At 41.5% G+C, this 15,235-nt stretch overlaps 2 protein-coding genes across 2 annotated transcripts in view; one reads left to right on the top strand and one right to left on the bottom strand.

Annotated features, from left to right (window-relative positions):
* The window catches only part of COG5 (component of oligomeric golgi complex 5), a 347,306-nt gene extending 332,091 nt beyond the window's left edge, over positions 1 to 15,215 (bottom strand). The window contains exon 1 of the mRNA XM_037150482.2: positions 15,098 to 15,215. Within this exon, the coding sequence (XP_037006377.2) occupies positions 15,098 to 15,191 (94 nt within the window). The 5' untranslated portion in view covers positions 15,192 to 15,215. The remainder of the gene's footprint in view (positions 1 to 15,097) is intronic.
* On the top strand, positions 12,808 to 13,240 carry LOC119053047 (39S ribosomal protein L51, mitochondrial-like). The gene has a single exon (XM_037150481.2). The coding sequence runs from the start codon at positions 12,857 to 12,859 to the stop codon at positions 13,238 to 13,240; it is 384 nt and encodes a 127-aa protein (XP_037006376.2). The 5' UTR covers positions 12,808 to 12,856.
* Positions 15,216 to 15,235: the final 20 nt, after the last annotated feature.

Genomic DNA, 15,235 nt, shown 5'->3' with positions numbered 1-15,235 from the left:
AACAATTTGGAACAGCAGGAAGAAATAAATATTCGACCAAAACAGAATGAAAAAGAATTTTAAAGAAAGGAGACTAAAGAACCTCCAGGATAACGTTAAACCTTCCAACATCTGAATCATAGGGGTGCCAGAAGGAAAAGAGGAAGAACAAGAAACTGAAAACTTATTTGAAGAAATAATTAAGAAGAAATTCCCCAATCTGGCAAAGGAAATAGACTTCCAGGAAGTTCAAAAAGCTCAGAGAATCCAAAGAAGGTAGACCCAAGGAAGTGCACACCAAGGCACATCATAATTAAGTTACCCAAGATTAAAGATAAGGAGACAATCTTAAAGTAGAAAAAGAAGACAGTTACCTTCAAAGGAGTTCCCATAACACTATCAGATGATTTCTCAAAAGATACCTTAAAGGCAAGAAGGGGCTGGAAAGAAGTATTCAAAGTCACAAAAGGCAAGGACCTACATCCAAGATTACTCTATCCAGCAAAATTATCATTTAGAATGGGAGGGCAGATACAGTGCTTTCCAGATAAGGTCAAGTTAAAATAGTTCATATCACCAAGCCCTTATTATATGAAATGTTAAAGGAACTTATCTGAGAAAAGGAAGATGATCAAAAATATGAACAATAAAATGACAAGAAACACAACTACCAACAACTGAACCTAAAACCAAACAAACAAAAAACTAAGCAAACAACTAGAACAAGAACAGAATCACAGAAATGGAAATCACATGGATATCAGTGGAGAGTAGGGGGCAGAATGTAAGAAAAAGTACAGGGAATAAGAAGCATGAATGGTAGGTACAAAATAGACAGGGGGAGGTTAAGAATAGTACAGGAAATGTAAAAGCCAAAGAACTTATATGTACGACCCATGGACCTGAACTAAGGAGGAGGGGAATGTTGGTGGGAGAGGAGAATAAAGGGGAGGGGAAAAAATGGGACAACCCTAATAGGATAATCAATAAAATATATATTTTTTAAAAAGTGCCCTGGCTGGTGTAGCTCAGTGGATTGAGCACGGGCCTGCGAACCAGACAATCGCGGTTCGATTCCCAGTCAGGGCACATGCCTGGGTTGCAGACCAGTTCCCTGCAGGCCAATTCCCAGCAGGGGATGCATGAAAGGCAACCATACATTGATGTTTCTCTCCCTCTCTCCTTCCCTTCCCCTCTAAAGATAAATAAATAAATAAAATCTTTAAAAAAAAATTTAAAAAATTAAAAAAAAATAAAAATAAAAAGTATCTCTCTTTAACCTTTGGCATTTTAATTATGATGTGTCTTGGTGTGACACTCTTTAGATCCACCTTGTTTGGGCCTCTGTTCTTCCTGGACTTGCACATCTATTTCCTTCACCAAATTAGGGAGGTTTTCTTTCATTATTTTTCAAGTAGATTTTCAATTTCCTGCTCTTCTCCTCTCCTTCTGGTAACCCTATGATGTGAATGTTGGAGTGCTTGAAGTTGTCCCAGAGACTGCTTATAACTATCCTCATTTCAGGAGATTCTTTCTTTTTGCTGTTCTGATTGGCTTGTTTTTTGCTTCCCTATATTCCAACTCATTGATTTGATTCTCCGTCTTATTCACCCTACTGTTGTTTCTCTGTAAATTGTTCTTTATTTCAATTAGTGAATCCTTCACTTCTGACTGGATCACTTATGCGGCTGAGTTTCTCACTAAGTCCCTTGAGCATCCTTATAAACAGTGTTTTGAACTCTGCATCTGATAGATTGTTTATCTTCATTTTGTTTTGTTCTTTTCCTGGAGTTTTGATCTGTCCTTTCATTTGATCCATGTTTCTTTCTCTCCTTGTTTTAGCAGCCTCCCCATTCCTGTTTTTATTATCAGGAAGAGCTGTTTTGACTCCATGTCTTGGTAGTATGGCCTAGTATTGTAGTTGTCCTGCAGGGTCCAAAGGCACAGCCTCTCTTATCTCCCAAGCTCAGTACTCAAGGTGCACCTTCCACATAGGCTGTGTACTCACTCCTCTTGTAAATGAGTCTTGATTGCTATCAGCAGGTCAATGGGAGGGACTTAGCCAGTCCAGACAGCTAGCAGTACTGACTATAACCTTCTAGCCAGCAACCATCTTCCTCCCTGGGTTGTGGAGGTGGTTGGATGGCACTCCATCATGGTCTGTGGCTGTCTGAGTGAGGAAGTTTTGGGGTTTCCTAGGTAATACAGGCAAAGGTCAGCCTCCACCTGTATTCTGTCTGGGGCCCCTTGGTATAATCTATAAAGCAACCTGCAGATGGCTGCTGCTAATGCCAGGCCTGGGGCCACTCAGTGAGAGGTATGGGAGCTGTATGAGCAGATTTAGGAAGGTCTGAAGCTTGTACCTATCCCAGACCTTCGTATGGAAAAGTCACTGTTACCAACTTGGGCAGATTCTCAAGTAATCACCAAGGTAGAGCTTACTATGTGAGCCACGTAGATCAAAATTCAGATATGGTACCAACATACTTTGAGTTTCTGTGGGAGAGGGCTCAAAAAATGTACAATGGCCACCATCTGCAGTTCTATGTGGGAGGAAGCTGTCCCACCCCTCTCACCTTGACGCCAGCCACTTCAGTTCTTCCCTGTATGCCCACTGGTGTCCTTCAAGCTGCTGCCCCAGTGCTGTAGCACAGAGGGCGTGAGACTGAGTAAGTCTGTGTATGGTGCAAGGCCCTTTAACAGGCGAGGTCTGAGAATCCCACAGTCTCTTCCAATGACCCAAGACCCAGGAGTTTTTACAGCCAGAAGTTATGGGGACTTAACTTCCTGGTGCTGGAACCCTGGGCTGGGTGGTCTGTTGTGGTGCTGGGATCCCTCACTCCTGAGATATCCCTCTGTTTTATATCCACCACATGTGGTTTTGGGACCAGCCAGTTCCACATCTCATGTCTCCCCTCTGTCCCTCCTACCAATTTGGACGAATGTGGTTTAATTCTTTAGTTGATTCTATTCTCAAGCTGATTCCATACAGCTTGATTTTCTGTTGGTTCTGAGTGATGTTAGTTCTATATATTAGTTGTAATTTTGCAGTGGTTGTGCAAGGGGGTGAGCTGTGTTTACCTACCTCTCCATCTTGACCTTTCTGGTCAATCTGAATCTAGATTTTTAACAGAAAGACAAACTTACAGGTACTAATAAAACTTAGAATTTTGGGGTGAAATAGTAAATTGAAAGAGAAACTTCAAAATAGACCATTAATAGACAGGGGAAAAGTGATGTTAGATGTTAAGATATCTTTCAGTATAGAAATCCTGTGAATGAAAGAAAACCTATGAATTGAAGAAAAAATGGAGAGAATTATGAGTTAAAAATAAATATATTAAAGTGAGCTTGATATAGGTATAATCCACTATTTCCTAACCATGTGCTAGATATAGGTAAGACTGCCCTGACAGATTATGAAACAAGCAAAATAGAGTACTAATGAAAACAGTTAATTTATCTATATCCACTGTGTGTGCATGTATATGTGTGTACATATAGGTACATTTATGTCTGTACATGTATATGTGTGTATATGTATATGTGTGTGTATTTGTGTGTGTGTGGTGTTCCATGAGGGCAAAGTATTTATTTACTACCACATCCCTAGAGCCTGAACAATGCCTGACACGTAGCGGGTGCTCAATATTGGTTGAAGGAATTAATTAACATATGTATCAGCTAGAAATATCATTCTGCATTCTTTCCTACTTTCAAAGTAGAGTGAGGTAAAAGAAGGAAACTGCTACTTTGGCCTTAATTCTGAGAACCATTTCCTTCAGTCTGGCAAGTCCTCAGAATTAAGAAGCCAGTCAGTCAGAAAAGTGGAGACAGCCATTTCAAGAAAAGGAAAATTGTAGAGGAAGCAAATACCACAGCATATTTTAATATATAGAGGAATAGTGACTGTATGTCTAGACCACAGTGTGTGTTGGGCAAAAGGGTTAAGAATAATAGGAGTTGAGGTTCCACAGGGAGGTTGGGGATCAGTTTAAAAAAAGGCTGTTAAGACATCAAGATGTTCAGACTATATCCCACTTAAGGTTTTAAAGCCAAGAAGAGCACTACCATCTTTGTTTTAAGTTTCTAGCAGCAAATGGATGATGAGTGAAAAGAAACTAGTCACATAGTGGTGTTTTGGAGCTGGCTTCTAGTGGCTCCAGAGAGCTAACTGTTAACTTTTCAGGAACTGTGTGAGCCAGCTGACATCACATGTATCTTAAAATTGACCATGGTGAGAGAATTTACAGCATGGAAGCTGGCACACCTACAAAACCAGGGCTTTCCCTGTTTTCCCAGAAAGATGGTTTATCCACACACCCATGAACACAGCCACGAAGGCCAATAAGGTGCTATGTTAACAGCCCAAGTGACAAGATGAAGGCCTATGACAACAGCACTAAGAATATCAAGGAATTGACAAATATTCAGAGACTATAATGTGTAGGACTTCAAGTCAAGCTGAAAATGGGTGATTGGTTAGAGCAAGAAGGATGATTCCTAAGTAACTGACATAGAAAATTCAGCTTTGCATTAAGCTGGGCCACTAGGCATCTTTTTATAAATATGAACATGCCCCTACCTCCAAGGAACTCATAATCTACATGGTAAGCAAGCACACATCTAACCACATGTAATTAATGTTAACAGAGACTACCAGAGTAAAAGATTGGGGGAAAGAGGTTTTAAAATTTTCATTTAGTCTTGGCCGGTGTGGCTCAGGTGGTTGGAGCATGGTCCAGTACACTGAAAGGTCATGGGTTCAATTCCCAGTCAGGACACATTGGATGGGTTGCAGGTTCAGAACCAGCAGGAGTGAGTGTGAGAGGCAACCAATCAATGTTTCTCTCCTTCCCTTCCTCTCTAAGATCAATAAGTATATTCTCCAATGAGGATAAAAAAATTTTTACTTCACTTTTTTTTTATTAAATTTATTTTTTTAATTGATTATGCTGTTACAGTTGTTCTATTCCCCCCTTCATTCCCCTCCACCCTGCCCCCCCATCCCCACCATTACCCCCCTTTAGTTTATGTCCATGTGTCTCAAGTCCTTTAGGTTCTATATTTCCCATGCTATTCTTGCCCCCCACCCCATCTATTTTCTATCTACTGTCTATGCTACTTATTTTCTGTACCTTCTCCCCCCATCTCCTCCTCCCACTCCCCTGTTGCTAACCCTCCTTGAGATCTTCATTTCTATGTTTCCACTCCTGATCTAGCTGTTCTTTTAGTTTGCTTTCGTTTTAGGTGTGGTTGTTAATAACTGTGAGCTTGTTGTTCTTTCACTGTTCATGTTTCTTTAACTTCTTTTTCTTAGGTAAGTCCCTTTAACATTTCATATAATAAGGGCTTGGTGATGATGAACTCCTTGAATTTGATCTGATCTGAGAAGCACCTTATCTGTCCTTCCATTCTAAATGAAAGTTTTGCTGGATAGAGCAATCTTGGTTGTAGGTCTTTAGATTTCATGACTTGGAATATTTCTTTCCAGCCCCTTCTTGCCTGTAAGGTCTCTTTTGAGAAATCTGCTGACAGTCTGATGGGGACTCCTTTGTAGGTGATTGTCCCCTTAGCTCTTGCTGCTTCTAGGATTCTCTCCTTCATTTTCATTTTGGCTAATGTAATTATGATACGCCTTGGTGTGTTTCTTCTTGAGTCCAACTTTTTTGGTACTCTCTGAGCTTCTTGGATTTCTTGGAAGTCTATTTCCTTTGCCAGATTGGGGAAATTTTCTTTTATTATTTGTTCAAATAATTTTTCCACTGGTGGTTGTGTCTTTCCCCCTTCTGGTACCCCTATAATTCGGATATTGGAGCGTTTAAAGATGTCCTGGAGGTTCCTAAGACTCTCCTCATTTCTTTGAATTCTTGCTCCTTGACTCTTTTCTGTTTGGCCATTATTCGCTTTCTTCTGGTCCACTCCATTGATTTGAGTCCCAGTTTCCTTTTCATCTCTATGGGTTTCCTGTGGAATTCCATTAATTTCCCTTAGTTTAGCCTTCATATGTTTCTCTAATTTGTGGCTATAGTCAACCAGATCTGTTAGGATCCTGATGACCAGTGTTTTAAACTGTGCGTCTGAGAGTTTTGCTATTTCTTCGTCGCTTAGATTTATCTCTGGGGCTTTGAGGTCTTCCTGCGACATTTTTGGTCTGTTCTGGCCCTTTAAATGTGAGAAGCGGCGCCTTGGACTCCCAGGTCGCTGTGTTGTGACGCTGTATGTGGGGGCGTGGTCAGAGCGGGGAAATGGCGGCGCCCTTTACCCGCCGCGGCTGGTCCAACCGCCCGCTCCCTCGCCCGTCCGCTCGCCCGTCCGCTCGCCCACAGACAGGCAACCGCAGTCAACACGCAGCACTGCCTCCCCACCGTCTCCTCAGCAGTCGCTCACCCGGTGGGTCACTCGGTCACTCACTAGGTCCAACCCTGGGCCTGGAACCCGTGCGTCTGGATTCGCGCGCCTGGGTCCGTCCAACCGGAGCCCTCCCGTGCAACTCCTCACGAGACGCCGGTTTCGCCCCTTACCGGTCGGGCTGAAGAATTTGTTGTTAACGGACTTCCGAAAAGTTCAATTTTCCGTGTTCTGGTTGTGTTCTCTGGTGCTAATATTTAGTTGTCCCTAAACTTGGTTGTGTGAGAAGGTACGGCACATCCACCTATACCTCCATCTTGGCGGAAGTCCTTACTTCACTTTTTTATATGTGGAATTTGTACTATTTGTTCATATGTAGGTATTTATAGGCACAACTACTAGTGTTTATTCACGATCAAATAGAAATGTCAAGTAGACAGTAGTTCTATAGCTCAGAAGAGAGGTAAGTACCATACGTGTGTGTATTTGTGAGCATAGATATTAATTTTGAAACCATGAAAAAACTCACATGACTTAGGAAGAAATTTTAGAGTGTACAAAAAGATGGAAATGGGAAGATATAATTCAGAAGCCAAGAAAACACCAAAAATTTGGAAGGAGACGAAAGAAATGAAAGCAATCAAAAAGACTAAGGAGTGTTCCAAGAGAAAGAAAGAAACAGGAGAGAATGGCAAAAACCAAAATGGACATATTGAAGCAAGTGATGAGTACTATAAAAGACTTTATAAAGACCAAACACAATGTAGGTTGAATACTGCCCACTGAAGTCAGACTTATGGACTAATGGTCTTCAGAGAGAACAAGTCTTCTCTTTTATAGTTTATAATGTCTCTCATAGTTTTCTCATTCCTATAGAAGGCAAATCAGGAGCACCTCACAAATTTTCAAATTATGCAACTGCACACCAACCTTACCAATCCTACCTTCCATTATTGACAGATCACTGTTGCTGATCAAAATGTTAAATTCCTTAGCAATATTGCAGGGGATGAGTAAGCAAACTACTAAATTAGGGGCAAACTGAGGAAGACAAGCATCTAAAAGAAAATGGAACAGAGCACTTACAGAATTAGAAATTTTATTTTAATTTTTATTTTTACTTCCCCAAAGTTTTTTTTAAGATTTTATTTATTTATCTTTAGAGGGGAAGGGAAGGACAGGAGAGAAATATCAATGTATGGTTGCCTCTCGTGCATCCCCTGCTGGGAACTGACCTGCAACCCAGGCATGTGCCCTGACTGGGAATCAAACTGTGATCATCTGGTTCGCAGGCTCACACTCAATCCACTGAGCTATACCAGCCAGGGCAGAATTAGAAATTTTTTAAATATGGAATTCAAGTCACATGAGGAAAATATTTCAAAAAGAAGTCAAACCCTTTTAAAAGGTCAAGTAAGAAAGTCAAAAAGTGCCCATTTGTCAAAAGTTTTTAATTGAATCTATTGGGGTGACACTGGTCAACGAAGCCATATAGGTTACAAGTGTACCACTCTGTAACACATCATCTGCACACTGTATCATGTACTCACTACCCAAAGGAAAGTCTCTTACCACCATCATTTATCACAGCTCTGCCTTCTCCCACCTCTCCACCACCCCCTTTCCACTGGCAATCACCATACTGTCATGTCTGTGTTTATGTGGCTTTTTTTTTCCTTCTTAATCTAAACTTCACCTTTTTCACCCAGCCCCCCAACCTTCCTCCCATCTGACAGCTGTCTGTCTGTTCTATGTACCTATGATTCAATTTCTATTTTGTTTGTTAGTTTATTTTTGTTCATTAAATTCCACGTATGAATGAAATTACATGGTACTTGTGTTTCTCTGACTGGCCTATTATACTTAGCATAATATTCTCCAGGTCCATCCAGTGTCTCAAAAGATTTCCCTCTTTTTCACAGCCAAATAGTATTCCACTGTGCCAATATAACACAGCCTCTTTATCCACTCATCTACTGATGGGCACCTGGGTTGCTTCTAGAGTTTGGCTATTATAAATAACACTGTGTCCATTTGATTTATCCACAAGGAAATCACTGCAGACCTCAGCAAAGCAATTTCAAATGCATAGACTGAGTGTGACTAGGCCCTTGAGAAAACAGGAAGAAAATCCAGGGCACAAGAGGAAGAACTGTCCTTAGGAAGGAGCAAAGGTTCCCTTCTGTTGTAATTGAAAATATAACAGGAAAAGGGGAGAAAAGATAGTTGCAGGCTCAAGTTCAACGTACAGGTTTAATAGCGAGAAATGAAGAAAGTTCACATCTGGTGGATTTTTTTTTTTTAGGTAAGTATAAGTCATTTGTCAAACTTGAAGGAAGAGTTTGAAAAGATTTAAATAACGACTTCCGCCAAGATGGAGGCATAGGTGGATATGTCGTGCCTTCTCACACAACCACGTTTAGGGACAACTAAATATTAGCAACAGAAAACACAGCCAGAACACGGAAAATTGAACTTTTCGGAAATCCGTTAACAACAAATTCTTCAGCCTGACCGGTAAGGGGCGAAACCAGCGGCTGGTGAAGCGGGGTTGCACAGGAAAACTCGGTCAGACGGACTCAGGCGCGGAATCCAGATGCGGAATCCAGGCGCAGGGTTGGACCTAATGAGCGACCAAGCGAGCGACCAGGCGAGCCACCGCGGGGGAGACAGCGGGGGAGCGGTGCTGCGTGTTGACTGTGGTCACGCATTTGTGCGCGGGCGGACAGGCGAGGGAGTGGGCGGTTGGACCGGGGCCCGGCGGGTCCCCGCGGCAAGCGGCAGTGGAGGGCGCCGCCATTTCCCTGCTCTGACCCCACCTCCACATACAGCGTCATAACCCAGCAACTCTGAGTGGCCTGGCCCAGGTGAACCACCTAAGGCGCTGATCCTCACCCAGCTGTGAGAAACAGCAGAGGGGGTCGTCATTTCCCTGCTCTGACCAGGCCCCCACATACAGCGTCACAACACAGCGACCTGGGAGTCCAAGGCCCCGCTTCTCACACTTAAAGGGCCAGAACAGACCAAAAAATGTTGCAAGAAGATCTCAAAGCCCCAGAGCCCATAGATCTAAGCGATGAAGAAATAGCAAAACTCTCAGACGCACAGTTTAAAACACTGGTCATCAGGATCCTCACAGAACTGGTTGATTATAGCCACAAATTAGACAAATATATGAAGGCGAAATTAATTGAAATGAATGGAATTGCACAGGACACCAATAGCAATGAAAAGGAAACTGGGACTCAAATCAATGGAGTGGACCAGAAGAAAGCAAATAATGGCCAAACAGAAAAGAGTCAAGAAGCAAGAATTCAAAGAAATGAGGAGAGTCTTAGGAACCTCCAGGACATCTTTAAATGCTCCAACATCCGAATTATAGGGGTACCAGAAGGGGGAAAGGAACAGCCACCAGTGGAAAACTTATTTGAACAAATAATAAAGGAGAATTTCCCCAATCTGGCAAAGGAAATAGACTTCCAGGAAATCCAGGAAGCCCAGAGAATACCAAAGAAGTTGGACCCAAGAAGGAACACACCAAGGCACATCATAATTACATTAGGCAAGATTCAAATGAAGGAGAGAATCCTAGAAGCAGCAAGAGATAAGGGGACAGTCACCTACAAAGGAGTCCCCATCAGACTGTCAGCCGATTTCTCAAAAGAGACCCTACAGGCAAGAAGGGGCTGGAAAGAGCTATTCCAAGTCCTGAAATCCAAAGACCTACAACCAAGATTGCTCTATCCAGCGAAGCTTTCATTTAGAATGGAAGGACAGATAAGGTGCTTCTCAGATCAGATCAAATTCAAGGAGTTCATCATCACCAAGCCCTTATTATATGAAATGTTAAAGGGACTTACCTAAGAAAAAGAAGTTAAAAAAACATGAACAGTGAAAGGATAGCAAACTCACAGTTATGAACAAATCACACCTAAAATGAAAGCAAACTAAAAGGACAGCTAGATCAGGAGTGGAAACATAGCAATGAAGATCTCAACGAGGCTTAGCAACAGGGGAGTGGGAGGAGGAGAAGGGGGGAGAAGGTACAGAAAATAAGTAGCATAGACAGTAGATAGAAAATAGATGGGGGGCAAGAATAGCATGGGAAATATAGAATCTAAAGGACTTGAGACACATGGTCATAAACTAAAGGGGGGGTAATGGTGGGGATGGGGGGTAGGGTGGAGGGGAATGAAAGGGGGGAATAGAACAACTGTAACAGCATAATCAATAAAAAAATTTTTAAAAAAGAAAAAAAAAGAAAAGATTTAAATAACCACTGTGGAAGATGGGTAAGAAAATTAAACAGGAAATTCAGAAGGCAGAATTGAGGAATAATTACCCTCCAAAAACTGATTACAGTTCCTAACATGTATCCTACCGAAATACTGGGTTGGCCAAAAAGTTCCTTTAATTTCTTTTCCATACGATGGCTCTAGTAGTGCTTAGTTGTCTTTAACTTTCTATGAAACTATTTTGTTAGACTGTATTGTGACAGCCGTCATGTCAGCATGCATTTTTTAAAAATTAACAAAACTGGTGAATTCTTGTGCAACCATTTCAATATTGAAGATGGGAGAAGATATACAACATTTTCAGTGTGTTACGTTTTATGATTTCAAGAAAGGTAAAAACGCAACTGAAATGCAAAAACGATTTGAGCAGCCTATGGAGAAGGTGCTGTGCCTGACAGAACATGTCAAAAGTGCTTTGCAAAGTTTCTTGGTACTCTTGACATTGTGGCCAAATAATTCTTTGCTGTGGAGTTGTCTTGCTCATTAGAAGATGTTTAGCAGTATCCTTGCCCCTCTACTCACTAGAAGCCAATAGTAGGAGATACGTGACATACTCAAAATATTCAAGTTATTGGTGAAAATGAAAAACGTGTCTTTTATTTTACGGAAAAAACAGAACAGACTTTCTGGTCTGGCATGTAACCCTGTGTAACCAAATATATACCTATGTCTGGCATGTGCTGTTTCTTCCACTTCTTCTGCGGCCCTGTCACTCTCCTAACAACCTCCAGTTATCACCCTCCTCTGAATTACTATTTTACTTTGTACGCAATTTCACTGCTACCCTTACAACCCTCTATTACAGTGACTCTCTTTACAGCTCTACAAGACTATTTCCCCTACTAAATTGGTGAGCTACTTCAGAGTGGGAACTGCTCAGTCTATCAGAGCTTAAAACCTGGTCCAACTGAATTTAAATTAAGACACAAAGATGCACTAGAGAGAATCTAACCTGCAGAACCTAATAACTTCTAGTTCAAAAAACACCACCAACAGGTAGGTTTTGACTAAAGTATATATATATATAAATTGCGAGAAGGCTAATAGTTAAGGACAATAATAAAATATACAGCAGTCAGAGAAAATTTAGAACTGTCAGATGTAAGAAACATCCAAACCTGTAAGAATTTCTATGAATTATTTGAGCCAAACTAACGAATGCCAGAAAGCAAAATATCAACAGACTGAGAAGAGACTTCAGAGAATGACAGTTCTGCACCTGATTTATACATCATAATCAAAGAAGACATAAAGGGGTTACCCAAAATTCCTTGGTGACAGATTAGAGAGGGGGGAGAATGCAAAGCAGGAAAATATCTGAGACAGGATGAAGAGTAAAAGGCAAATACTTTTACATTGGTGGGTACGGGATAGTTGAAAATTAACCTTTATAGCACCTAGAGATGTTATGTGGGAAAACAACAATGGGTTCTCAGGTCCCAAGCTCTGGTGGAAGATTGTGCCTTGAGGGGTATGGCAATGGCGAACTGGATTAGTCTGACATTCCAAAGGTTTGTTATCTTGGATGCCAAAATAGACAGGCACGGTTAAGGTTAAGGTTAAGGTTGACCTCTGTCAAGAAAGATACCCGCCTAGGGCTACCCACCAGGACTCACTTTTAGTTACAAAGTTTTAATTTTAGACCATCCCATGTGGTTACTTCAGGTCTCTGAGTTTGTAACGTCCTACACAGGCCTCCTGAGTTTGTCAGTTTAGTATGTGGCCCCCTTATTGTCTACAGAACTTTATTTCATTCGTTTTTAACCTACGTGGTCTACAAATGTGGACATATGCTTCTTACTTTGATGTTCAATTTAAAAACCCTTATTTGTCCTGAGCAGTGTGGCTCAGCTGGCTGAGTGTCAACAGCAAAGCAAAAGATTGCCAGTTCAATTTCCAATCAGGGAACACGTCTAGGTTGCAGGCTGGCATAAGAGAAGCAACCAATGGCTGTTTCTCTCCAGTACTGATGTTTCTCCCCCTTTCTCCCTCCCTCCCTGCTCTCTAAAAAATAAGTAAAATTTAAGAACACTTATTCTGCACTTATTATGCAAGATAAAGATATAAACACTGTCGGGCGCAGAGCTACCTGGGTAAAGCCCAAAATGGCTTTGTCCAGCTAGTACCTATGTGAGGCCTGCACAGGCGGTTCTTGTCATCTCCTTGATGGTCACGGCTAGTCAGCACTCTGTGCTAGGGTGGTGTGCTATTGTAGGGGAGAGACGAGAACAATGGCAGGGAGCCTCGCTGTGGCTACAGGAAGGCGCCTGTGGAGCTGGGTGCCCCTGGCCTGCAGAAGCTTCTCTCTGGGTGTTCCTGGAATTTATTTTGTAAGGGTCATGGTCCCACCTCACAAAGCGGTTGATCGTTGGAAGAAGAAGAGGGCCATGTTCAGTGTGTATGATAACATCGGGATCTTGGGAAATTTTGAAATGCATCCCAAAGAACTAATCAGGGAGCCCAGGTGGCTTCGAGGCTGGAAGGGGAATGACTTGCAGCATTGTATCCGAAAGAAGAAAATGGTCAGAAATTGGATGTTCTTTGATGACCTGCACAACCTTAACAAACGCATCAGCTATCTCTACAAACACTTTAACCCACGTGGAAAGTTCTGATAGAGGCAAAAGCTGGGGACCATGGAAGAAGCATAGCTATTAGAGAAGGGAAACAGCACTTTTCATTGTGTGGAAGAGGATTTGTGTGCTCTCCATAATAAAATGGGGCTTCTTTAAAATCCGTCATCCACGCACTTTATTTTTCTCTAGATGCTACTTTTACTCATTCATGTAGGGGTAAAATCTAAGACTGTAAGACTTTACCCTAAGTCTTATAGTCTTAGATTTGGACTTTACCACTTGCCCTTTGCAGTCTAGCCATACCTATGGCCTTTAAAAAACAAAAATTATTGTTGGCACTTTTTGACATATAGATTTCATGTATTGAAAGTGGTAATTTTTAGTTGCCCCATAATACTATAAATGTTAAATATATTTTTGAAAACCCTTCCAAACTGGAATTAAATGTTAACAAAAATAGAATTATATTTCTGTACTAGTCTCATCAAAAATATTTATTGGGTACTTTTTCTGAGCTCAGTATTGTAGAAGAAAAAAAATTGTAATATATCCTTCACCCACTCCCCGCATATGCTTTTCTAGTTGGAATATAAAGTTAATAGTCTCACACGTTCACTTTAATATGAGGCAAGTACCATATGAATGCTTTGCCTGATCATGAGAATCATCTCGGTAATTTAACAATTTCCAAAGCCTGGTCCCTGTCCCCCAAAATCTGTGATCCATGGAGCTGAGCTGAGTCTTATGCATCTGTGTGTGTGTTCAATCCAAAAAAAAAATCCATACATACAATGCAAATTTAAAAATTCCAAAAGGGTAATCAGATGAAACATGTTCTCATCTGATTTTTTTTTGTTCCTTCACAAGGGCAACCACTCTTAAAAGATTCTTCTTATTCTTTCACATATACTCTGTATGTACAAGTTTGTATTAAAAACTATATCTCCTTAAAAAATTGGATTTTATACACAGTTCTGTGCCTTGTTTTTTCACTTAATATAACATGGATATTATTTTATAACTTCAAATTATATACCACAATGATTTAGTCAGTCCCATTTTAATAAACCTTTACAGTAAAAAAAGATATTAACACTGTCGAATATAAAAAGGAATTTTACAATGCAATAGAAAGATTAAACTATCAAATTATTTTAATACCAGGTGGGAAAACGTGGCAATTTGGTAAGAAAATTAAGAACAGATGAGAAGGGTCTTAAGAAATTTGAACTTTACTCTAAAGAATAAGAGATTTGGGACATGTTAACTGGAATAACACAATTTAATGTGCTTCTCAAATGTACTATGTTTAGCTTATCTTCTACTATCTAGCAATTTCTGTCTAAACTGTCAGTAAACCTAACTGCATATCCCAGGTTGAATGAATGCTCCAAACTCTCTTCCATGTATGGTTGTGGATAAACGCCTTTAAAGAAATAAACGGAACTGCAAAAACTGCCATCTGTGCAGTCTAAGGATTTAACAGAGGGGATGTTCCCAACTCCATTTAAAAATAACGCCCTCTTTCATTAAGTGTCTGTCATCTGTTCTATATCTCACTTCTCACGGGATGGGATGCTTCACCCTTTCCTTAAGAACTGCAGCAACTGCCAGTGGCTGCCAACGCCAGTAACCGGTTGCGAAGTCCCAGGACTTCAGGGAAGCCCCAGGAACGTGGAGGACAGAGTTGAAATGAGCAGCAACCAAAAACCGGACGTCCCAGAAACAAGGTCTGCGAGGCTAGCATCCGGATGCCAGGGGGCCGGGCGGAGGGGAGTGGTCACGTCCAGACCGGAAAACTTTCTGCAAAGTGATGGGTTGAGTCCACCGCCTGGGCCCACATGCAGCGCAGGACATCCCCCCATTCCCACGTTACGACCCACCCCGACTCCTTACCGTCCTGCAAAAGCTCCCGGACTGTCACTGCAGCCGCCCGGGGGCCTAGAGCCCCTTGGCCAACGAAAGCGACGCCTCCTTCTCCACCTTCCATGTTGGCAGGTACCAGGAGTGATGACGTAGGCGGCAGACTGCCCC

The sequence above is a fragment of the Artibeus jamaicensis genome, unplaced genomic scaffold (assembly GCF_021234435.1).
Source record: "Artibeus jamaicensis isolate MK-2021 breed Jamaican fruit bat unplaced genomic scaffold, CSHL_Jam_final contig_834, whole genome shotgun sequence".
Lineage (NCBI taxonomy): Eukaryota > Metazoa > Chordata > Mammalia > Chiroptera > Phyllostomidae > Artibeus > Artibeus jamaicensis.
This window is presented reverse-complemented; position numbering and strand designations above follow the sequence as displayed.